The sequence below is a fragment of the Phyllostomus discolor genome, chromosome 6 (genome assembly GCF_004126475.2).
Source record: "Phyllostomus discolor isolate MPI-MPIP mPhyDis1 chromosome 6, mPhyDis1.pri.v3, whole genome shotgun sequence".
NCBI lineage: Eukaryota > Metazoa > Chordata > Mammalia > Chiroptera > Phyllostomidae > Phyllostomus > Phyllostomus discolor.
The window spans coordinates 161,742,254-161,766,858 of NC_040908.2; the positions used below are offsets into that span (position 1 = coordinate 161,742,254).

At 38.6% G+C, this 24,605-nt stretch overlaps 1 protein-coding gene across 2 annotated transcripts; it reads left to right on the forward strand.

Moving 5' to 3' along the window:
- The first annotated feature begins 1,855 nt into the window (after positions 1–1,855).
- LOC114500557 (membrane-spanning 4-domains subfamily A member 7-like) lies at positions 1,856–20,840 on the forward strand. 2 transcript variants are annotated; one of them, XM_036029512.1, is made up of 8 exons: positions 1,856–2,013; positions 6,326–6,458; positions 11,781–11,909; positions 13,796–13,852; positions 15,861–16,067; positions 18,668–18,769; positions 19,535–19,748; positions 19,784–20,840. In XM_036029512.1, exons 2-7 carry the CDS (start codon positions 6,339–6,341, stop codon positions 19,664–19,666), a joined length of 747 nt encoding a protein of 248 aa, XP_035885405.1. In that variant the 5' UTR covers positions 1,856–2,013; positions 6,326–6,338; the 3' UTR covers positions 19,667–19,748; positions 19,784–20,840. The 2 variants fall into 2 exon arrangements, with proteins under 2 accessions (XP_035885405.1, XP_035885404.1); XM_036029511.1 differs by having other exon boundaries at positions 1,857–2,013; positions 19,535–19,759; positions 19,795–20,840.
- Positions 20,841–24,605: the final 3,765 nt, after the last annotated feature.

The window sequence follows — 24,605 nt, forward strand, 5'->3', positions numbered from 1 at the left end:
TTCTTTCTCAAAATTGCAGCAGCTATTCGGGGTCGTTTATGGTTCCATATAAATTGTTGAAGTGTTTGTTCTATGTCTGTGAAATATGCCATTGGTACTTTAATCGGTATTGCATTGAATGTGTAGATTGCTTTTGGTAGTATGGACATTTTAATGATATTAATTCTTCCAATCCATGAACACGGTATATGTTTCCATTTGTTTGTGTCCTCCTTGATTTCTCTCCTCAGTGTTATGTAGTTTTCTGAATACAGGTCTTTTACCTCTTTGGTTAGGTTTATTCCTAGGTATTTTATTTTCCTTTTTGCTATTTCAAATGGGATTTTTTTCTTGATTTCTGCTTCTGCTGTTTCATTGTTGGTGTACAGAAATGCCTTTGATTTCTGGATATTGACTTTGTATCCCGCTGTTTTACCAAATTCATTTATTAGGTCAAGCAGTTTTTTGGTGGAGTCTATAGGATTTTCTATGTACACTATCATGTCATCTGCAAACAGTGACAGTTTTGTTTCCTCCTTTCCGATTTGGATTCCTTTTATTTCTTTTTCTTGTCTGATTGCTGTGGCTAGAACCTCCAGTACTATATTGAATAGAAGTGGTGAAAGTGGACATCCTTGTCTTGTTCCTGTTCTTAGTGGAAAAGATTTTAATTTTTGCCCATTGAGTATAATGTTGGCTGTAGGTTTCTCATATATGGCCTTTATTATGTTGAACACAACCATTTTAAAATAATTTAAAGTTCATAGATACAATGATCAGCAATTGCCACACTTCAATTTTTCTGCTTATAGTCAACAGTTTTGTTCCTCATAGCATGGAAAGGAGAGGGGAAAATTAATCTAGAGGAAAACCATTGTGATATGTTTGATAAAATGTGTCTTATATTTTAAAAATGAACAGCAATGTTCTAAATAATATTGTCATCTAACAATATTAAATACTAATGTATTTAAATATACATATTGTTAAAATTAATATTTTTTAAGAATATTGAGATTATAGAGGCTAGAACTGGTAAGGTTTTGCCTCCTATTTTTTTTTTTAGAAAAAAAATCTTTATTTTTATAACTGCATAATGAGGTCTGAATGTGTTAATTGCTAATTTTTCAAAAGGAGGTGTCCTATTAACAAGTAAATCACATCCACTCAATTTGTGCATAGATTCCGTAGAATCTTCTTTATTCTTATTGTCAGAGTACAAACAGTAAAACACTTTTGCATAAAGGACAGCATGATCAAGTAGTAATCCATTGTATACATGTGCCAGCACATTCTCATCCACTCATCTACTGATGGGCACTTGGGCTGCTTCCAGATCTTGGCTATTGTAAATAACACTGCAATGAACATAAGGGTGCACACGTTATTTTCTTTCAAATTCGTGTTTTGGGTTTCTTTGGATATATACGCAGAAATGGGATCACTGGGTCAAAAGGCAGTTCCAGTTAGGTTGCTCTCAGTTTGTCAAGAGCTTGGGAAATGGGAAAATAAATTCTTCCAAATTCAAAATTAGCATCACTATTATCACTAGTTATTGAGTGCCTACTTTTCATTAGTGCTTTACATCCTTTCTTTTTAATTCCCTGAACAGCCATATAGTGGAATTCTTATTATCCATCCCCATCTAGTAGGTAAGAAAATTCAGGCTAAAAGGAACCAGTTGAATCACTAATAGGAAGGTGGGAAATGAATTCCAAATGGAGCTGTGCAACTCACTAGTCCTCATAAGCTCTTTTTCTCGCATGTTACTTCTCATTTGTATCACTTTCCAGACCTTGAAATCCAGAAAGAGGAAGCGAAGGTATTTTAATATATCAACTATGTATAAGTACAGCGAGCCTCTTGTGTAATCATAAATATTACTCTGAGAAAGGGGCAGGAAATCTCAGAGGCTGGAGAGCAAAGCAGCAAGATCATTCTGGCAGGAACAGCCAGCAGGAAGTTCTGGCCGAGAGCGCCTGAGAGCTGACCTGGCTCACCAGCCATTGCACACGGGACTAGGCTGCAGGAAAGGTAGGCACCTTGGTTTGATCATATATTTGGGGGGTGATTGCTGGTTTTTTAACGGACATCCAGGAATTATATTCTGACCTCGTTTGTGCTGCTGATCAACTGCATGGACTGGTGAGTCAATTTCCTCTTTGGGTCTCAGTTTACTTGCTTTCCAAATAAGAGAACCGGGTGGGACCATTAGTTAGGTTTCCTTCATGCTTTGAGGTGGTGATTTTCTCTGATTCTCTGCATCTCCTAATGTGTTGTTCAGTCTCACACAATATACACTCTCAACAAAAACTGCGTTTAGATTACTGTAAATCCTGCATTAGGACCCCATTGTTCCACTCTAATTCTGTAATAGAGAAAATTGCTGTGTGCAAAGAAGTTGTCCTCCAAACTAAGATTTGTCGCCTAGGAGGGGACTTTAGAACTGTCTTAAAAAGCTGGGGGCCACCTCAAGTTTGTTTCCACGTGGTGAACGTGAAAGGGCAAAGATCCTTCTCAGCCTGCAGAGTTTGGAGATGATGGCATCAGTGTGGAGATTTCTTCGGAAGCCACCCCCACAACTGAACTCCAAAACGTTGTCAGCTTTCCACACTGAAACGCCATGCCCTCAAAACAGTAACTCCATGTTCCCCTCTCCTCCCAGCCCCTGTAACCATGAGTCTACATTTAAAAAAATTAAATTTATTGGGATGACATCGGTTAATAAGATTATAAAGGTTTCAAGCATACAATTCTAGGCTATATCATCTGTATATTACATTGTGTGCTGACCACCCAAAGTCAAATCTTCTGTTACCATATATTTGATCCACTTTACCCTTGACTATACCCTGACCCCACTTCCCTCTGGTAACCGCCATACTGTTGTCTGTGTCTATGAGTTTTTGTTTGTGTGTTTTCTTGTTTGTTCATTTGCTGCTTTCAGTTTTATATGTCTCTATGGATTTAAGTACTGTGGCTGCCTCACAGAAGTATAATCATATATTCGTCCTTCCACAACTGGCTTATTTCAGTTAGCACATTGTATTCAAGATTCATCCATGTTGTAGCACGTGTCAGAATTTCCAGCTTGGCTTTTACATGTAGAATTGTTATCATCTCTATGTATTAGTGTCAATGATATTCATAGAATAATGTTGAGTGCAAAAGGATTGATAAATAATGTGGAAAAATTATTCTGTCTATTCAGAATGATGAATGTATATGAGCATAAACAAAGAAAGAGGAAGCAAAATGAGAAAGGAGGAAAAGAATGTAAAGGACATGCATGAAATAGTCAATGTGTGGTAGTTAAGATTTAAGGAAATTTTTTATTTTCTTTTTCAAACCTTATTTCCTTTTTGATTGTATTTGCTATGTTATGCACTCTTTTAAACAAAACCAACAGAAATAATTAAACAAATGAATGTACATGGTACCCAAGGGTGCAGTGAGCTAGAGGCTACCAACTGGGCTTGCAGATCCTGGCTTCAGGCTTAGAATCAGGCTCATGCTGTAGTCCTTGAGTATGAGAATTGAAAAATGCAAAAAGGAATTCAGAAGGACAGGGACTTTTTAAAAATCCTTAAGTTGGGGTCAGTGTTTGGTTTTCTGTCTTCCCAACTTCATTTCTTTATTTTTTTTATTGTAGTAAAAGTACTTAACATAAGATTTACCCTCTTGACAGCTTGTTAAATGTATAATACAGTATCGCTATCTATAGAGACAATGTTGTACAGCACACCTCTAGAATTTATCTTGAATAGCTGAAATTTTACACATGATGTACAGGAAATTCTCATTTCCTCCTCCCCAGGTCCTGGCAACCACCATCCTAGCCTTTGCTTCTATGAGTTTGACTATCTGCCACACCTTACATAAGTTAAATAATGCAATATTTGTCCTACTGTGACTGGTTTATCATGCTTAGCACATTGTCCTCAAGGTTAACCTTGAAAGAAGGAAATCTTGCAATATGTGACAAGATAGATACACCTTGAAAGACTGGTTACTAAGGCTAGAAAGAAGAAGGGGTCTACATGGCATATTTGGGCCATTACACCACAGAAGTGAGGCAGAAGCCAAGTTGCCAGAATATAGGAACAATTCTGGAGTTAGAGACCTTCAACCCATATTCTCTAAGGTCAGAAATGTTATTGTGCATGATGGAGCTGGTGAGTGGCAACCAGTGGACTACAGTTATAAGGGGGGAAGGAAAGGATACAGGGGCTGAGGATTATGTGTAATTGGATTGGCAGGCCTAAATGTACAGCATGTAGAAAAGCTCTGGAATCAGACTACCTGGGTTGAAATCTTGCCTTCACTACATGCTAAATCTTGTGCAAATTGTTTGAGTTTCTAAGCCTCATTTTTATCTGCAGAACTCAATGAAGAATAGTAACTATGTCAGAGTCACTGGGTAGATTACATAAAAACCCACACAAAGTTCTTAACAGAGTGCCAGACTTATAGTAGCTGCTTAATATTGTTAGTAATTATTATCATTTCACCAAAAATGTATTTGGTTTTGAAACCTATGATCTTTCCAAATCTGATTATTATTATTTTTGACTTCTCTGGCTTTTAAGATGTGCCAGAAGGGGCCTGGACCATCAACAATATCCTCTCTCCAGCTCTATTGTGAGGATTTAGTGTCAACACTGTTCCTCTCCTTGTTCATGTAATTTCACCCAAACTTCTACCCAGATCCCCAGATACCTCCAAATGATCACTATTTCCATAGACAAGGAGACTTTTATTTTGATAAGTCTTTGATTAAGGTACTTGATGCCGTGAGAGCATGAGAAACTTGACCAAGGCATAGAGGTAGGAGTAGAAATGAGGTAGAGGTCATTGGCCTCCCATTGAGTATTATTGAGCATCTGATCAAGACTTCAGAGGCATGACAAAGAACACTCATATGCATCGCCTCATTCCACTCCTCACAATAATCCTTCATGATGCTATTTTGTAGGTAAGAAAACTGAGGATGAATGAGGGGAAATAATCTGCCTGTGGTCAGCTAGTAAGTATCAGAGCTGGAATTCCAGTGAGTTTTAGATACAGCTAATATGTATTGAGAGTTTATTGGTCACTCTGTGTTGAACACATTACATGCATCATCTCATTTATGTAACCCTCACCACAAATGTATGAGATGGCTAAAATAACTTTGCCTATGATATTTTAGTAACAATTGGAGGGCATAGAATGTTAGCATAGGACTGGACTCCAAGACACATGCTCAGATGTGCAGCTAGATGCTGAAGCTATGACTCCCAGCCCAGTGACCTTTCCCACCTCCCCCACTAGCAACAAGATTGTGCATGCCTGTTCCAATATTTGGATGTTACACACTCCAAGAGAGCCTGGAACCATTGAGGTGATATGTCAATGGACAGAACTGTGGCACCATCAGATTACCATATGCCTTTATCCAAACTATGGCCTGCTGAGAACAGATCTGGGGAGCAGCCCAATGGCTGAACTGTGCTGTTGACACCACAGAGGCCCAGCAATGCTGCTGAGCTGACAGCATTGCTCAGTGCTGGTAGATAGCAGACAGCTTACTGCTTGAGTCTACATTGGAACTGCCAAACCTAGGAAGGAAGAAATAGAGGGGTGAGGGCAATTAATGTGGTAATGAGAAAAACAGCACAAGCTTGAGAGCCAGATCAACTTGGTTCATGCACTTTCTGGTTATGCAAATACAGGCTAATTAATAATTGTATTTGCTACCATGTGTTAAAACTTTCTATGTGCCAGGCTTTGTGCTTTGTGATACTATTTTATTTAGTGAAAGTCACTTGAACTTAATTAGTCATGAGTTTCTAGTGTATGGAGTGGATTTAATAATATCTAAGTTGTTATAAGAATTAGAATTGCTATGGCCTAGTACCTGGAGTTCATCAGGAGTTAAAGAAATGTTTATATTAACAAATTTTAAGCTAATATCAGCGGGGGGTCATTCCAGGTGGTACAGAAAAAGGATGTGGAATAGGATTAATCAACTCTTAATGGAAAGAAGATTCAAGAGAATGATGGAAGCCTGAGCAGGCAGTATAGGTGTAGCATAAAGGGAGAATATGGGGAGATGTTGTGTGGGAATGTGTCACAGGTGAAGCAGAGGTGTAGGAGGAAGAGAAGATGAAAGTAGAGATTATTGGAGGGCAAGTGAAGTGGATTCAAGGCTGCCAAGCAAGTTTTATGTGAATTGTCCACCTGAGGACAGGTCATCCCTTGGACAATGGAGAACAATCTTAAGTGCCTGCAAAGTTTGCTCCTTGGGAGTTTTATAGCATTAAGTCAAGCCTTGGGCCCTAACTGAGTTCAATGCCTCTTTCAGCATCACCAGCATCATGTTATCACAGCCCAAAGCCAAGGAAGCCTTTGACTCCTTCACTCCAAAGCACACCATTATCCCCCCAAAAGAAGATAAACAGGACAATGATCTCCAAAAAGAAACCACAGTTCTTGGGGTAAGTCCACCTCATTATAAGAAGAACCCTGGGGAAAATACTGTGAATGTATCCCAGCTACAGATCTACAATGGATGTGGGAGAGTTTCTCACTTCTTTCTGTCTCACTCTAGGCTAATGGAGACATGGAACGGGGGCTTTATGGGAAAACTATGTCCTCCCTAGGCCTTTCTGCAAACTAACAAAACCACTGGGTCTTTTCTACCTGAAATCTACACAATGAAGTCTCTTATAAATTGTCCTTAATTACAGTAGAGATATTGATGTAACCACATGGCTTTACTCAACATGATTGAATTAGATCTTACTTTAAGTTCATTTCTTAAACGTTTTGAAGCCACACAATCTGGACTAATCTCACCAAACACTTTCTCCCTATTCACATGAGTCACTATAAGACATCCCAGTGTCCAAGGTCATTGTCTTCCTTCAGATCCAGGACTTTAATTCCCTCATGGTTCTTCTGAATATCCTCTTTTAAGACCCAACTTCTACTTACACCCAGCTTTGGAAACCTGCCTAATCATCCCCTCTGGAATTCAAGGTCAGTTAACAGCATATCCTCTTTATGCCATAGCTTTTTATTTTTCTCAAAGGCCTCTTCATCTATAGTGCAAAGAGAAATCTAGCCCTGAAGGAACCGTTTCCACTGCAACCCTTACTCATAGGCACAGAAGTGATGGCAGTGTCTTCTTAGCTTCCCAGGGACACTTCTAGGTCAAGCTTTCCCTCTCATCTCTACTCCTGCTTTACAATCTCATGTCATCTTACTAGGTAACTCACTCCCACTTAAAAAAGCAATTTAATTGTTCTTTTTATTTATTATTTGAAAAATCCTAAGTCAGTCTTCTACCCAAAATGATATTCTTAAAAATGTTATTTATATTTTGAACACTGGAAAAGAATAATTATTTCAAGTAACTATAGTCAGTCAGGTTTTTCTAAAGGTAATTTTAACATTAGGAATAATTGAGAATTTATAGGAGTACTAAAATTCTAGAAGATTGTTGACTTTAAAAACATAAAAATAGTCAGAACATTAACTGATGTATTGGCAAATTGAAAAGTGATCATCCTTAGAAAAATCATTTGATGAATATGTTGCCTGAAACTAAAACCAATCAATATTTGTTAGTCTACTGTTATTTACCAATGTTAACTCATTAATTAACTTCTTTTAGCTAACTGATGCCATGCTGACTTGCCTTTTTCCCTCAGAAGAAATCACTTGTTCCTTCAGCTAATCGCCCTACAATCTAGCCTACACACAGCCTAGAATAACAAACGCATTTCATTTGCTTCCGAAATCAATAGGAAATATTGTAAATATGTTTATTTATTCATTTACCATTAATTGAGCACCTTCAAGACATCAGACACTATTTTACACACTTAGAATAAGCAGGGAACAATGCAGCTGAAAGGAAAAAAGTGACATCCTCATAGTTTTTAAGAGATATAGACAAATTTCAGTACATTCCCACTTCTTTCACTCTCCCAAGTAATTTACCCATTTTCCCTTCATGAAATTAGCTCTTCAATCACTGTGACTCCCTCGGTGAAGTTTCTATCATTATTAGCCTTCACTATTTCAATATTCATGTTTATGATTCTTCAAGTATCATGTGCTCTTTGTTCCTTGACCTCTTCTTCATGGTATTTTATCCATACTTCCTTAGATAAACATTAACATCCCCTAACTTTTACCCTGGACCTTATCAACACTAAGAACAGAAAACCCATCAATATCGACATTTCCTGCATCCCATACTCCAAGCACCAACCTTAATCTTTGCAGGTCACTCCCTCTTACTGTACAGTGACTAGAACTTTCTTTACTCTCACTGAGACTTATTGAGAATATCTCTTTTTCACAGTCTTACTTCCTTATATTATCATTTCCTTCACCTAGCCAAAATTTTATAGTTCACTCTTATCAAAGCTCTCAACAGCTTCATCTCTATAACGCATAGTTTTCACAAAAATCTGTGACATTGATTTAATTCTAATTCTGCCCATTTTCCTACTCCATATCCGAATCCATGCAGCTAATCTTAGTCACACACACATATGCACACACCCTTCTGATTTGTGACCACAACTTCAAATGGACTAAAATAAGCTGCCCCAAAATACATATTTCTTTCATCTATTCACTTTCCTATTACTGCAGGAAACTATTTCATACATTCTTATCCCTCAAACCTCTTATGTTTATCATCTCCATTTATTACTTTGCTTCCTATTATACTAAAAATGTTGAGGCAATCTGGATAGAATGTCCACAAACTGTTACACATCTATAATTTCCCATACCTGTGCCCATACATTCTTTGCCCCAACCCTAATTATTAAGAATAAAATGTCCACTCTGGCTGGTGTAGCTCAGTGGATTGAGCGCGGGCTGTGAATCAAAGTGTCGCAGGTTCGATTCCCAGCCAGGGCACATGCCTTGGTTGCAGGCCATGGCCCCCAGAAACTGCACATTGATGTTTCTCTCTCTCTCTCTCTTTCTTCCTCCCTTCCCTCTCTAAAAATAAATAAATAAAATCTTTAAAAAAATAGGAAACCAATGATATAGTATAGTATTCCTTTAAAAAAATAAAATATCCATCTAATTAATGATAACCCTTCCTTCATGCAGTAAATTTTATCCCTTATCACTTGTTCCAGTAATTCTCCCTATCTGTCTGCAAAATTTTAAATTAATTTCATAAGCACAGAATCTTACTGCAATTTTTACTATCTTGAAAAAGAAAAGCCAAAACAAATACTTTTGAATTTATACTTTCTACATTGATGCTCTATTCATTACTTACCTTCCCCGCAACTCTCTCCTAAAAGGTAGGGAGTCAATATTTCCAATTATTCTTGAATGATAGACTCTCTTTAATCATGTCCAATGGCATTTATCATCTTTGCTCCACATTGCTAACCCAATTTTCAAGCCTTTGTTGTCAACTTTATTGAGTTAATGAAAATGTTTGATGCAGTTGACCACACTCTCCTACTTGAAACATTTTATTCACTCGGCTTTTTGGACATCACATTCTTCTGGTTATTCTTTCTTCCTCAGCTGCTCTTTTTAGGCATGTTTACAGTTTCTATGAATTCCCCTGGTCCTAAATTTGGAGTGCTCCATAGCTCAATCCTTGCGTCCATTCTTTTAAAAAATCTGCTGCACAGAGAGAAAGAAGGAGCTCCTACCTTTTGCAACAGCAAGGATGGAACTGGAGAGCATTATGCTAAGTGAAATAAGCCAGGTGGTGAGGGACAAATACCATATGATCTCACTTTAACTGGAACATAATAAACAAAAGAAAAAAGCAAACAAAATATAACCAGAGACATTGAAATTAAGAACAATCTAACAATAACCAGAGGGGAGGGGGGAGGGGACGTGGGGGGAAGGGTTATCAAGAACTACTATAAAGGACACATAGACAAAACCAAGGGGGACGGTGAAAGCAAGGGATGGAGGTGGGTTTGGCTGCTGTGCGGGGGAGTGGTCGGGGGAGGAAATGCAGACAACTGTAATTGACCAACGATAAAGTAATTTAAAAAATAAAAAAAAATCTGCTGCAATGCTGACTTCATCCAGTAATATGACTTTAAATATTACCTATACTTATGACTTAGGGGAAAAAAGGCTATGTCCTTTGTCTGGATCTCTCCTCCAAACTTAAGACTCATATGTCCAAAAGCCTGTGTACATCTCTGCTTGGATATCTACTAGACATCTCTCTTTTAACCTGTACAGGACTGAAATCCTGACCCTCTTCCTCAAACCCACTCTTCAGACAATACTTCCCATCTCAGATCAATTGTCATTTCTGTCAATTCAGAAGCCCAAGCCAAAACTTTTGGAGGCAACCTTCATTCTTCTCTTTCATAATCCACATTCAAACTTTCAGCAAATCCTATAGGTTTGATCTTTATGGTACATCTAAAATCCAGCCACTTCTCATGATTTCTACTATCAAATTTTCTTTTAGAGAAAGAAAGAGTCAAGATCATCTCACATGAGAGTTATTGCAGTAATCTCCTTTTTGGTGATCTCCTTGCTGTTTCCTTACAACATATTTTTAACAGATCATGTGGAGTAATCTTTTGAAAATAGAAATTAGATCATGTAATCATTTTGCTCAAAATTATCCAATGGGCTCCCTTTTTTTACTGGAAATGAAAGACAGAGTTGGTAAAATAGCCCACAAGGTCCTGCATAGTTTGTATCATGCCCACAGTACTTCTCATGTCTCACTTCCTACTACTTTGCTCTTAACTCATGCTATTTTCTAAGGAAGTCATTGTAAAGGACATAATACCTGTCAAGTGGCAGTGATTTATATTTGCTTTATTCCCCTGATGCTTGGCATATAATAGATATTCAATAAACTAATTGTAGGAATGGTTGAATTCTCTTGACTTTAGGTTATTTCTCCTATGTTTGCATCATCATTCAACTGCATATTCACTAAACAGTAAGTAAGAGTATGGGGTCTAGATGAAACTAACAGGGCCTAAACCCTAGTTCTTCCACTCAGCCATTTGTGTGGGTTTGTACAAGTTATTTTAACTCCTGGTGCCTCATTTTCCTTATCTGCGAATAAGATGAGGTGAATAGCCAGAAGTAGAATATGTTATCATCATGGCTGTCATAAAAATAGTAATTATTTGTGGATTGAGTGCGGGCTGCGAACCAAAGCATCGCAGGTTCGATTCCCAGCCAGGGCACATGCCTGAGTTGCAGGCCATGGCCCCCAGCAACTGCACATTGATGTTTCTCTCTCTCTTTCTCCCTCCCTTCCCTCTCTAAAAATAAATAAATAAAATCTTTTTTAAAAATCTAAAAAAATAGTAATTATTATTAAAATCCATTGATGACAAAGATGAGATAAATTACAACACTAAATAATTCATGCCCTATTGTATTTCCATTGAAATTGAACCCTTTATCAACACTCCCTTGGTAAGTTTGCTTTCTATATCCATCTAACTGGGCTGTTGTTCAGAAAAAAATTTTCTCTAACTACTTCTAGAACCATGAAAAATTTGTCAAGTAACTTTTTCAAAATAAAGTTAAAATGTTCATATAATCATGCCCTGATTTGCTAGTTTAATAATCCTATCAGAAAATAAAAATTGTTAGTAACACATGAATTCCTGTTAGAGATTGTCAATTGACTCTTTGTAACACATTTTTCCTTTTTAGTATGACAAATTATAACATTTTAAGACTTTTTATAATTCATGATGTACATGCAAAAGCCACTTTTATCTATTTAAAGTATATTCCAGAATTTTCCCTCTTGTCTCTTGTAGAGTATCCAGATCCTGTGTTGCCTGCTGATTTTAAGTTTGGGGGCCATTTTGGTTTCGTCTCCCTACTCTTCCCACCTCAAGCCAGCAGTTTCCACCATGTTGATGTACCCATTTTTAGGAGCTCTGTGTGTGAGTAGAGTGGGATCTCCAAGAGGGGATATGCTTTATAAATGTTAACAGGGTGCTAAGTCATGGAGTATCTCAGTCCCAAGAGGAGGGGAGAGAGTGGGAAAAGGCAAAGGTCTTCAACTTCCCCTCTGTTACTATCCCTCATCACGTCTCTGCAATTCAGGAAGAGTAGAAAGGCTTAGTCTACTATTCTGAGTGAGCAACCCACGGAGTGAATGGATGGGACAGAGGGCAAGAGGGTAATGCAATGGGCATACCAGCATCTCTTACCTGGCCTTACACAGTGCCTCTGGAAAAGTGGAAGATTTTTTTACACCCTTCTTTGGGCCTTCAATGAGGCCATTGGATTCCCTCCAGTTTAAGAATAATTCACCTGTCAGGTAGAGAGTGAAAAGGTCATTTTTAAAATAAGATGAGCACCACTGGTAGATATCACAGGTTTACAGAGGATTAGACCAGCAATGGTAAAATTCATGGGAAGCAGAGATTCTCTTGCTTTGTGTTCAGAGGCAATCAGTGCTTGGAAAGATTTTTTGCTGCCTTCCATTTAATGGCTCATGAAGAAAGGCCCAGTGATTTCTTTATTTGGACACTAGCCAAGGCCTAATCATATCTCCCCCCTATACTTTTTTCTTTGTGGTATCCTCTACAAAGTTGAAAAAGGCATACATTCTGAGCAGATAAATCTTACCAAGACATCAGCTCTGTATGGATACAGTCCTTGTGTGAACACAAAAAGGACCTGCTCATACACCCAAAGCATAATTTGTCCTTGACTTTTCTATCTAGCTAGTAGTTGTGGCTTATATATTACAATTAACTCCTGCTGGACCCTGTTTGTGACAACCAAATCCCTAAATCACAGCTTAACCAATATTTTAGCTTCTCAGAATATCTAACTCCAGCTGAATCCCTAACACCAGTGGGATCAAATATTGACTTCCAGGGCTTTATGATGAAAGACTATTCACATCTGACCCTGTACTGGCCACCTTCCTCCACTCCCAGTCTAACTCAGGTCACCTATACCAATGGCTTGAAGCCCATGTGTTTCTGTGCCTTGCCCCACCAAGTGCTTCTGTTGGCTGCTCCCATCTTCTATTCCTTCAAGTCACCGGTCTTTCTCAACTTCTTTTCTTTCAACGTTGTAAAAATTTTTTTTAATGTACAATGATGTTTATTATGGAATTACTTTAGATGGTGAGACATTACTAACCATGAAAGACAAGAATAATGATTCAATGAGAAAAGGCTTACCAGATGATGTTTAGTGGAAAAAAAAAACAAAACAAAACTATTTACAATTAAATTCAGGGAAGAAAAGCCATATACATAAACTGTGTTTACAGTCAGATTCTGTGATGACAAAATACAGCCCTAACAATAAACATGAATAATTAAGAAAGATCCCTACCTATTAGGAAGATCCCTACCTGTTACAGTTGATTGTAAGAGAGGAGTTTCCAGATGATTCCATCTCACATCAAGTGCTTTGCAGATACAGCTTCTAGACAAGTGTGGCCTGTTGCAACAAGTAGACATCCCTAGACCTCTGTTTAGGGAGGTTTCTAGATGATACACTAGGCCCAGGTTAATAGTCAGCCTTGTAATTTATAACACTCTCCTCACATCATGCACACCTCCTCTCCAGGCTTCCTCAGCTCGCAATTATTTTCACTAACATGAGTCCATTGCCTTGTGCACCTGTTGATTCTTCAAAGTCAATGTAAATATCCTGAGGGCAGAAATCAGGTCTCTCTATCTGTATGGATCCACACCATTCCTACAGTGTTAGCTTTCTAAAAGTTTTACAGTGCTTATTGATTGAGTGATTGACACATTTCCACAAAATAAATGAATTGATTATTTCTCTCTTTTCTGAACAGTTTGCCATTGCTGGATTCCTCTCCATTATCTCTGGGAAAAAATCAACTAAGCCCTTTGTAAGTATAGGAACCATCAAATCTCAGCTGGTTGGTGTGAGTGGAACTTCAGAGTTAATTCTTCCAGTTCAAAATCTCCATTTGAGTGTCTAGAGAAATATAGCTCAGAACAAGAGAGAGAGCTCAAGTTTTGCCTGCTGGTCTGCTGGCAAAACTAGGAGTAAAACCTGGATTCCTTGCCTTTTGGACCAGTGCTCTTGCCCCTACAAGATGAAGCCCCTGGATCATGTTCCAAGCTTAGAGGAGGTTTACCTCAGTTGCTTAAACAGTGGAAATTTTTACATATACCAAGAATTCTTTAAAGCTTTTTTCTTTTTTTTTTGTTGAAATTTTTGGGGTGACATTGCTTATTAAAATTATACAGGTTTCAGGTGTACAATTTTATAATACATCATCTGTACATTGTATTGTGTGTTCACCATCTCAAGTCTGTGTTCACCACCATTTATCCCCTCCATACCCTCTTCTACCTACCCCTACCCCTTTTTCTCTTTGGTAATCACTGTACTGTTTAAAACTTCTCTTGGCCCTGAATAGGGTACATCCCAGCCAGAACCTAGAGATTCCTTTTTTTTTCTAGAAAAATCGACCTAATAGTGACTCAATTTCCCTAAATGGCATGGACAGAGGAAGAGGTGTGTGGGCTTAGATCTTCTCTGGCTATCTCCTCCACTCCTACAGGAACAAGAAATGATCAGACTGTGGCCCCTTTCCTGACAAAGGTCAGGAGTTGGGGGTAGTGGGTAGAAGCAGCTGAAGGCTTTGATCTTTTGCATAGCAACCCTCTCCCTTGACACAAATACACAGAGATGACTTAGGGAAAAACCATATCCTGACTCAGGAAGATCTAGGGTCTGGTTAGCCATGGATGAGTGCGCATAAGATGCAAAAGGCTGGTATATGCTCCTGATCCTTGAAGCTAGAGTCTGAACCTCGGTACCAGTGCATAGGGTTTTGAAGAGTTCACAGCATTGGATGGAGTCAGAATTATGGACTTGGAATCAGGAAACCTATGCTCCTGTCCCAGCTTTGTCCCTCATCCATCTCTGTGCTTTAAAAAGTTCCTTCCTTCTCTGGGCTTCAGTTTTCTTATTTACAAAATGTGGAAGATGAATATGTGGATCTCAGATGTTGCTTCCCAAGTGCCCTGAATACACTGAAAAGAAAGACTGTACTTGGGATGAACTGATACAATATGGGCTTCACATGCGGGAGACAGGATGATAAGTGGGCTCATATGAGAACTTGGGGACAAGGTGCTGCCCATACACTCTGTTCTTCCTTCAGGGACTCAGCAGCTTGAAGCCATATAGCTACTGGGCCAAGGGAGAAGAAGATAAGGCAACCATCCTCCCAATGCCCAGTACTCTACAATGATGCTCAAACAGAAAAGGGAATGCCCTGGTACAGAAATGAGGACCGGTACAGAGTCTGGCCCATCAGTGTCTTTGCAGAGGAATGGCATCCCATAAGAGCCCTTTTCCCCAAAATGTTGACTATGACCCAGGAGTATGTACAGTAAATGAGGTTCTCATAGGCCTGACTCACCTATAGAATGTATTCCAACTTCTCCGGTGTGCTTCTGCCTTTTCTCTGAATCCACTTCATTATGGAGGAAGAAGCCATAGATTGGTCTTCCAGGGTGGGAAGCCCTTAAAGCTTCTAGAATGATTCTAAGTCTATTGACGAAGTCAAGGGAGATATTGACAATATCACTTCTGTCTTCAGTACTGCAGAGAGTCAAGGGGCCAGAAGCCCTCTTCCAAATCAGGAATTATTCACAGATTCTCTTATTCAACAAACATTTACTCATATAATGAGTAATATAATGAACTAGATAGTGAGGAGGGATACAGGGATGAATGGAATACAGTATGTGCCCATTAGGAGTATGCTGGTTAGAGTGGCGACAGACCCAAGGAAGCTCCATTGCAGTGCAGTGGAAGGAGGGAAACAGAATGACTTGTTGCTTCTGTGATGAGATTCCAGTGCAGAATTTCTCTTCCAGGCCATGAGCAGCCTGACGTCCAATGCAGTGAGTTCCGTTGTTGCTGTAATAGGCCTCATCCTCCTTGCTGACAGCCTTGTAGCCCTGGGGAGTGCCCCTCAACTCTGTGGCTCACAAAGGGAACATCTAACCTCATTGCCTGATTTGGAGTACGATTATCCAACATACGATGTTGAAGACTGTGTCCTGGATGGTGTCAGTCTAACAGTAAGCACTTTCGGATCAAATATCCTGTCATGTGGAATCTCTGTCCCCCACCCTTGCATAATCTTTCTTTTTCAGGAGTCCCTAGCCTTGTTGGTTTGAATATCTGGAAGCAGACAGAAGAAAAAGAAATATCGTTGAAGGAGGCCCATCAGCAGACTGCATAATATGGGGGATGCATTGTGCAAAATCAAAAAAGGAAATCAAGAAGGAATGTGGGTAGTCTCTTCTTAAATCTCAGTAGGTTTAGCTCTCAAACTACCCCTTTAGTTGAACAGGCATTTTTTTTCCTCAAAGAAATATCCCTCTTTTCTTGAATTTCATTGATTTGGGATGAGTGTATCCTGTGTTAAGTTACATAAGGATTTTGAATCCAAAGCCCAAACATATAATTATTATACTTTGGCAGGCAGAGAGTGAGAAGAACATAGGAGATGGCCTGCCAAAGGATTCTTAGGGGAAATGCCAACATCTCTGGGCAGCATTTTCTTGCCTCCTTTCCCTCAAACTTGATGGTCACCGCCTGTTGATGGTGACAACCCTGGTGTAGTCAGCCCTCTCTATACAGACTCAGAGTTTTGAAATCATCACCTCTGACCCTTTAAGGAGAAAGATTTCTTCCTTTGTGAGTCCTCCCAGTAGGAGCTGGGGAGACAAAGTCACTTCTATTTCATTCCCTGGGGTCTGTCTGTCTTGTGAATCTCAGAGAATGTGTGCTAACTTTCTGGGCTCATAGTTTCCCATGAGTCTGCCCATGTGACCTAATAGGGTGTCAAAAATAAACCCCTTTGACCCAGGAGCTTGAGGAAGTGGGAGAGCACAGAGACCCATCTGGTAGAAGCCAGCATGAGGAAGCCCAGGAGATAGTATAACCCTGATGCAGGTCAGACATTAGGCAAAGCAATGGGGCCGGGAGAGGCATCCTCCCCACTGGGAAAGTAGGGGCTTAATTTAATGACAACTAATGTCAGTACACCAAACTGCCTCCCACTCTCAGATAACTGGAGTCAAAGAAAACTTCCTGCAACATCAGAGTTGTACCATGGCAGGGTAAGCTAGTTCAAAGGTTCACTCTTTCTTTATTAACACAAAGATAACCTGGGCAAAAGTAACAAATCAGAAAATATTTACAGTATATACCCATGGTTTTCAGAAGAAGGAAGAAAGGGAGGGTGAGAGAAAGAAAGAAATCAAGGAAGAAAAACATAGTATGTTCTAGAAACTAAGAAAAACCCTAAAGCCAGGTCATGACCAAACAAGAGCTGAGACCAGAAAAGGTGTCAGAGACTGGGGTCATGAAGTTTTAATGCCCATGGCAGGATTTGAGGCTCCACAGAAAGCAGGGAGTGCACATAGAGTGCCCTGCAAAAATGTTAGAAGCTGAGACAGTAGGTTTACGAAAAAATAAGACAAGAAAAACTCTGCCCAACATCCCACGGGGCTTCAAGAAAGTCTGCTGTAAAGGTTTCTAGGGATGAAACAATCTCATCAAGCCTTGTACAGATATGGTATCCAAATCCAAAATTACATATAAAAGGGAGGAACCTCAGATAGAAGCATTAATGTAAAAACTTCCTGGATCTGTGAAACTCCTAAGGTTCTATCAGAATCAAACCTAAAATTACTATTGAGGGAGATGTCCATAAACCCAATCTATGAGTCTCCCACAAATGAAAGAATTTCCCCCAATACCACCCCCACACTGGAATTATCTAAGGAGAAAGATATTTTGTAAAACATAAGGAAAAATGAGGAAAAGCAGCAAATGGGGCAAACACAAAAGTTAGTTGCTCAATAATTAGAGGTTACATAATAATTTGAAAAAAGTTATAATGAAAATATATTGGGAACGATTAAAGACACATAAAAAAGTAATTGCAACCAAAATGAAAGAACAGGACAGTGAAGAAAAAGAACAAGTAGATTTGAAAAAGAAGTAAATGGTATGATTAGAAATGAAAATTATAACAGCTGATGTTAAATTAAAAACTTAGCATACCAGTTAAATAGCAGAGTCAACATATGCAAAGAAATAAACAGTGAAATTAAATGGAAGTCTGATTCAAACACACCAAACACAACACATTAAGATAAAAATTTGGAAAATATGAATGAGAAATTAGAAGACATAGAGGATACAGCAAAGTGAAAAGGTTCAACACACACCTATCAGAGCTCCAGTGGGATAGCATGGGAGAGGAAAGTTATTCAAAGAAAAATCACTGAACATTTGTTAGAAGTTTAAAAAGACATGATAGTTTAGGCTGAAGGAATGCACTGAGACCAATGTGAAATAAATGAAAATAAATCCACATCTAAAACACCATGGCAATAAAAAGCAACAAAGGAAAAAAGAAAAGCCACTAGAGGTAAATGAAGGAATAGTCTTATCTCACAATGTTTTGAGATGAAGGTTCTGAGATCAAACTGTGGCTGCTTATTTCTCTTCTGTTAAGAGATCGAAAAGAGAAAGCAAAAGAGACCATTAAACTATTTTCTTTGTTCCTTATTTTCCCCACTGCTACAGCCTTCATCTCCTATATCCTCTCAATCAGGTGCAAGGGCTGGCTTAGGGTACCAACCATCCCTGTCCTGATTTGCAGGGTGTGCTGGTGGTGATGTTTTTCTTAACTGTGCTGGAGTTCTTACTGGCTGCATATGCTTCTGTCTTTTGGTGGAAAGAAGTCTACTACAGCAACCCTGGGGTGAGTACTCTGACATGTCACATGATACCTGCTGGGTCCCAAGATTTGAACTATGATGATACAGGTCTAAAAAGAGAAGTCCATTATTGGTCATTGAGTACATGTGGAAGGCAACTTTTATAATGAGAGAAGAGTTCAATTAATGGGCTCCTTCATGATGACACTCTGGTCATCTGAGATCAGTTGGTGCCTATTGGGCAACAAACTAGTTAGAGGATTGCTTAATATGAAGCTAGATGACTTTCGAAATCACTTGGACTAGTCCCTTATAAAAGAATCAACGCTTAGATTAAATCACATGGAGAATGAATGATGCAGGCTAATGGGCTGAGGCTGAGAACTTGCATCTCTTCACTCTTGTCATGAACAGCCACCTGCCTCCCTGCCCAGTTCCCTTGCTTGTGTAATGAGATTTTACTAGAACATCCTCTGTTCTGTTTATGCTTTCCCATGTTCTTCCTTCTTCTTAGGTCTTGACGTTACAACTTTTTAAAACTCTTACTTAAAAGCTGTAGGAGAAAAAAAGGAGAAACATTTCAAGAGAACAAGTAAATTATGATTCAGTTATGATCTTATCAGGAAATGGTAACATAATTAGCAGATTAGAGAATGGCATTCGTTTGAACTAATATTGATGCAATTATATATTATGAGAAAGTTGGGAGAGCTACTACTCTACAACATTTGTGGGGAAAGCATTATAAATATGTATTTTAAAAGCCTCTAAAATCAAAAGCCTCTATTAACAAATTTTATCTTTCCCATAATTCATTTTCTTTGCCTCAGTCACAAGATTATATCAAATATGTCAAAGACTTCTTCAAGGTCATGGATGTGAGAACTCTCAGCCTTAGAGAAAAAAAGGAGGAGAAACACAGTGCTCAAGGCAAAGTGTGATTAGACTTCCCTGAACTTCCGGCGATTTTAGACTCTGGAAGAAACTTTAAAAAAAAATAGCCACTGTTTTGTAGTTTGTCAGTGTGAGTAATTTTCTTTTTTCTTTCTTTTTTTTTTTGTGAGTAATTTTCTTGCTCTTGAAAATAATTTCCAAAAGGCTGGGCCACTAAAATTTTATTAGCCTGTCTTCCAAAATGGCCATAAATTTATATGCTTCTTTGGGTAAACTGGACAGAAAGTAATTGTCTATCATAAATAAGAGGAGAAAATGTGCCCTTTTGTGCTAGTGTGAATTGGCTATGTGCCTGTGCAGGCTCCGTTTCTGTATTATTTTCACATGTATATTGCTTAAATAATATATATTAGGATTGCAGGGGCATTTTAATTAAAAATACTAAAAAATATATGGCTTCCTTTTTGTCAGTTGAATGAATTAAACTTTTGTCAATTAAATATAATAGCTCAATGGTCTGTCTCATTTAATGACTTTATTCTTAAATATCTGGGTTCAAAGATTATAATTAATTACAGTGCTCTGTCCCATCTAAGTTCTAACCAAGTGAGAAATTAGACCCATAGAAATAATATCAACTTCATTACATATTAGTGTAAACAACATGAACTACCTAATAAAGAGATTCCTAATACTGCCCCTGGGTCTAGGTCTTGGGTCCTGTCCCAGAGGGGACTGTGCAACAGAAGTATACATGTATGTTTTCCAAGTGACATGTGCAAATATGGTCGTAGAAGTCATACACATAATAGTCCTCAAACAAAAACTATCCAAATAAACAGTAGAAAAGACAAATAAAAATCGTGGTGCATTTAGATGACTAAGTACTATACGGCAGTGTGAGTGAATAAACTACAGTTCCTGCAGCCACATAGGTAAACCCACAAAATAATGATCAGGGGGACAAAAGCTATGTATAAGAGAGAATATACTGTATAATTCCATTTACATAAAAGAAAGTTGAAAAACAAGCAAAACTAACAGTGTTAGAATCAGGAGCATGGTCACCTTTGTGGGTAATCATTGGAAGGAGACCCAGAGAGCCTGTGGTTTCCTGGAAACGTTCTTTTCCTTGATCTGGATGCTGATGCTGTGCACATAGGATGTGTTCTCTTGCTTCTCTATTATAACAAAGTAAAAGCCATTTTTAACAGTTACTTTTGACCTCTTATGCCTGTCTAGTTATTGAGCCAACTCTCATGTCTTCTCCACAGTCAAATTCTTTTAAAACATCATCTCCCCAAAATCTTGGAGTCATCCTTGACTCTCCTATTTCTCTCACACATCATATCTAAGCTGTCATTAAACCCTGCTAGTTCTAACTTCAAAATATATTGAGTCTGATTACTTCTCCCCATCCCACAAGTACTCTGGTTCATCATTTCCCTTTGACATTATTGCAATAAGCAGCCAGCTGGTCACCCACACCACTCAGCCCTTTCTCCCCATAGCAGACAGCAGGAGTTTTGTTTTTTAATCTAAAATAGATCATGTCATTTCTCTGCTCAAACCCATTCCATTTTATTTCAAATAAGAGCCAGCATCCTTAAGTGTCCTTATAAGATCTAAACTCTCAGTTCCTCTCTGATCCTCTCTCTGACTTCTCTCCTCCTTGCTTCCTCTACTCTTGTCATACTGGCCTTCTGCTGCCACTTAACATATTCTGTTATTTTATTATAGCATCCTTCTACCTGAAAGGATTTTCTTGCAATTATTTTCATTGCTTTCTCACTTCTTTCAGGTCTCTCTTCAAATCTCTCAGCTGCAATAAAACTGCCCCCCCCAACCCTATAAAAATTGTAACCTCTTTCCTTGTCACTTGCTTATTTCTTTCTTCATGGTATTTACTACCATGTGACTCACTATGTATTTTCTTTGTCAATTGTATGTCTACTCCAATAGTCTGTAAGCTACATTAGGGCACTCAATTACTGCTCCCCACTGAGGTTTCAGCTCCTGTTTGAGTGGTTTTTAAGTGTGTGTGCAAGTGTGAATATTTTAAACTTGGGTACAGAACCTTTGAGATTCCTCTTTATCCCATATGTCAAGCAATGCAATAAAATTATATTTTATCCAGGACTTATTTCTTGTTTGTTTGTTTGTTTGTTTGTTTTTGCTATTAACAGAAAGTTTCTTCAGGATAGCTGGAGAGCTATATTAAGAATTACCTAGAATAATATTAAAACTGACAGAAGGTGCAGTAAAGTTGCATCTTTCATTTTCAACTCTCCCCTACTACCCCCCAACACCCAACCTGGTTGTCTTCCACAAATGACATGACTACCCACTCAGTTTCCAAAGACAGAAGTTTGGAAGTTGTTCTTGACTCCTTCCTTTGCTTCTCTACCACATTCCCATTGGGAAAACTGTTAGGCAAAACCACTAACAGAAAGGTCTAATGAAGTTATGGCAAGAGGAGTGGATGGTTTCAACCAAATCCAAGCAGACATTGCAGATCTTTAACATACACATTAGAAGTCTGGGTTCTCACTCTTAATTTTTTTTTTTTTAAAATGCATCATCCCCAAAACAGTAACCCCAAATCAGTGACTGAGCCACACATATTCAGATCTTTATCACAAACCCTCCAATCCTTCCTCCTATCTTACTTAACTTGGTGCAAGATCTCCTTGCTGGTCTGATGAAGTAAGTAAGCAGCCAGGTGAGGCAGCAAGGCATTGAGGGGGCTCCTAGGTCCTGATGGCAGCCTCTTGCCTCCAGCCAGCAAAACCAAAGTCCTTACTCATACACTCATAAGGAAACAAATTTTGTCAGCTATCTGAATGTGCATAACAGTGAGTTTTCCTCAGCTGAGCCTCCAGGTGAAAATACAGCCTGGCTGACTGATTGACTGCACCATGCAAAGTCCTGAGCAAAGGCACCCAACCGAGCCATACCTCACTCCTGAGACACGAAAGATGCAAGGTAATAAATGTGTACTGTTTTAAGTCACTAGATTTGTGGTAGTTACATAGCAATAGAAAACTAATACACACTGAACTGTTGCATGGAAAATGGAAGCGAAAAAGCCAAGTTCAAATTTCAGCCCCACCACTTACCAGCAGTAACTATAGTACTCAGTTATGTCTTCAAAATAGTTATGATAATAAAAACTTACTTCTCAAGGTTGTTGGGAAGGCAACATAGTAATACCAGATGAAAGACAAAGTTAATGAGGGAGTGAATATCTCATTTTACTTAGAGCAGTGTTGTCACATACTATGCACTAAATGCTACTTGTCAAACTCAAGGAGGGGAGGTCTCCTGCAGGTTGAAGGCAAGAGGGAATACCATTTCCACTCAAAGAATACCACCTTGCTTACAGATGCCCCATAAGGGTTCTGTCATTTCACCTTTCCATGGAAAACCTAGTTCCTGCTCTCTGGTCTGATTCCATTGATTGAAATATTAGAGAGCCCATTTTCAAGAAGTTTGAAAGTCTGAAGCAGGAGAAAAAGATGGAGGCTGACAACCAAAATGATGAAATGAGATTCATTTTGAAATAACCAAGGCATATAGAATTATAGGCTTCTTCTGCTTAATATCAGTAATTCATTCCTAAAAATCAGGGATTTTGCATGAAGACAGTTCTTTTTCATCATTTTAAAGGAAGAAAAATTATATGCTATTGGTCAACCCAAAGTCCCATCCATTTTCTAAAATGTGAGTAAAAGGCAGTAAACTATTTACATATAAGTTGTAAGTTAACAGGTTAGAAAAGGCTTAAAGTATTGCAATCACTTGCTCACCGAATAATCACAGTGGTAGATAAAGATGCTGTGTGTGCAGTTTGTGGCTGCAGTTAGAGTCAGCACCATTGGGGGCGCACTTCTCCTTTCTTGCACAACTGGCTTTCGAAACTCCACAAGATTCTCATGGCCTGTCAGTTCTGCTTAGAATTTACATACAGACTTGCCCCACACTTTGTTTTGTTTGACATGTTGCATTGCACTTTAGACACAAATTAAAATTTACCCGAATTAACATTGGCAGAAAAAGGTTATGTTGAGAAATACATACCTTCTCTGTGGTTTGGGTGTAAAAAACAAAGAGGCGTTCTATAAAAAAAAATCAACAGAGGGAACAGCCTGCAGTTACTTCTGTACATCAGTGGTTCTCAACCTGGAATGATTTTGCACCCCCAGAGAGCAAATGTAGCCATGTCTGGAAACAGTTTTGGTTGCCATAGTTGGGACGTGCTGCTAGCATCTAATGAGTAGAGGCCATAGATGCTGCCAAACATCCTACAATGCATAGAACCCCCTGCAGCAAAGAATCATCAGGCCTCACTGGCCAGCAGTGCTGAGGCAGCAACCCTGCTGTGTATGGTTGCCACAAACGAGGAAATATTCAAGATAATATTTGTGTATATATATATATATCTTTGGTTTTCTGAAATAATTTTGCCTTTATGATTTAATAGTTAAAATCATAACAGATATAGGAATATCAAGTATTGATGTGGAAAGCAAAATTCCAAAAAGATTTTCTATTGTCTTAACTGTATTTGTATAATTTAAACCAGGGAGACCTCGAGTAGAGGTCTTTAGCTTTTAACAAAGCTAAAATATGCTTTGTTAAAGTGGCAGCTACATTGGGCCTACACCTTCTTAATGACTGATTTGTATACTACAGAAGGATATGGTTGGAAAATACAGGAGGCAATTCATTAACTACAAGTGGGAACCTCCTTCTGAAAGAGGGTGGAAGCATGATTGAACAGAAATGGCACAGATTTTGGAGACAGAAAAGCAGACTTTGACTCTTTCCCTTGTCCCTTAGTATGTGACCTGGGGTAAGTTAACCTTTCTATACCTCAGTTTCAGCATTGTAGAAACTGTTGTTTAAATTGTTTTTTAAAAATTTAATGCATATGAAAACAAAACACCTTCTACAGTGCCTAGAGCATAGTGCATATTCTGTATG

Coding starts and splice junctions, on each gene's coding strand:
- LOC114500557 (XM_036029512.1), top strand. CDS start 6,339: ATGTTATCACAGCCCAAAGCCAAGGAAGCCTTTGACTCCTTCACTCCA. Junction 11,910..13,795: donor CATTTTTAGGAGCTCTGTGT/GTGAGTAGAGTG, acceptor TTTTCTGAACAG/TTTGCCATTGCTGGATTCCT. Junction 16,068..18,667: donor TGGATGGTGTCAGTCTAACA/GTAAGCACTTTC, acceptor CCTGATTTGCAG/GGTGTGCTGGTGGTGATGTT.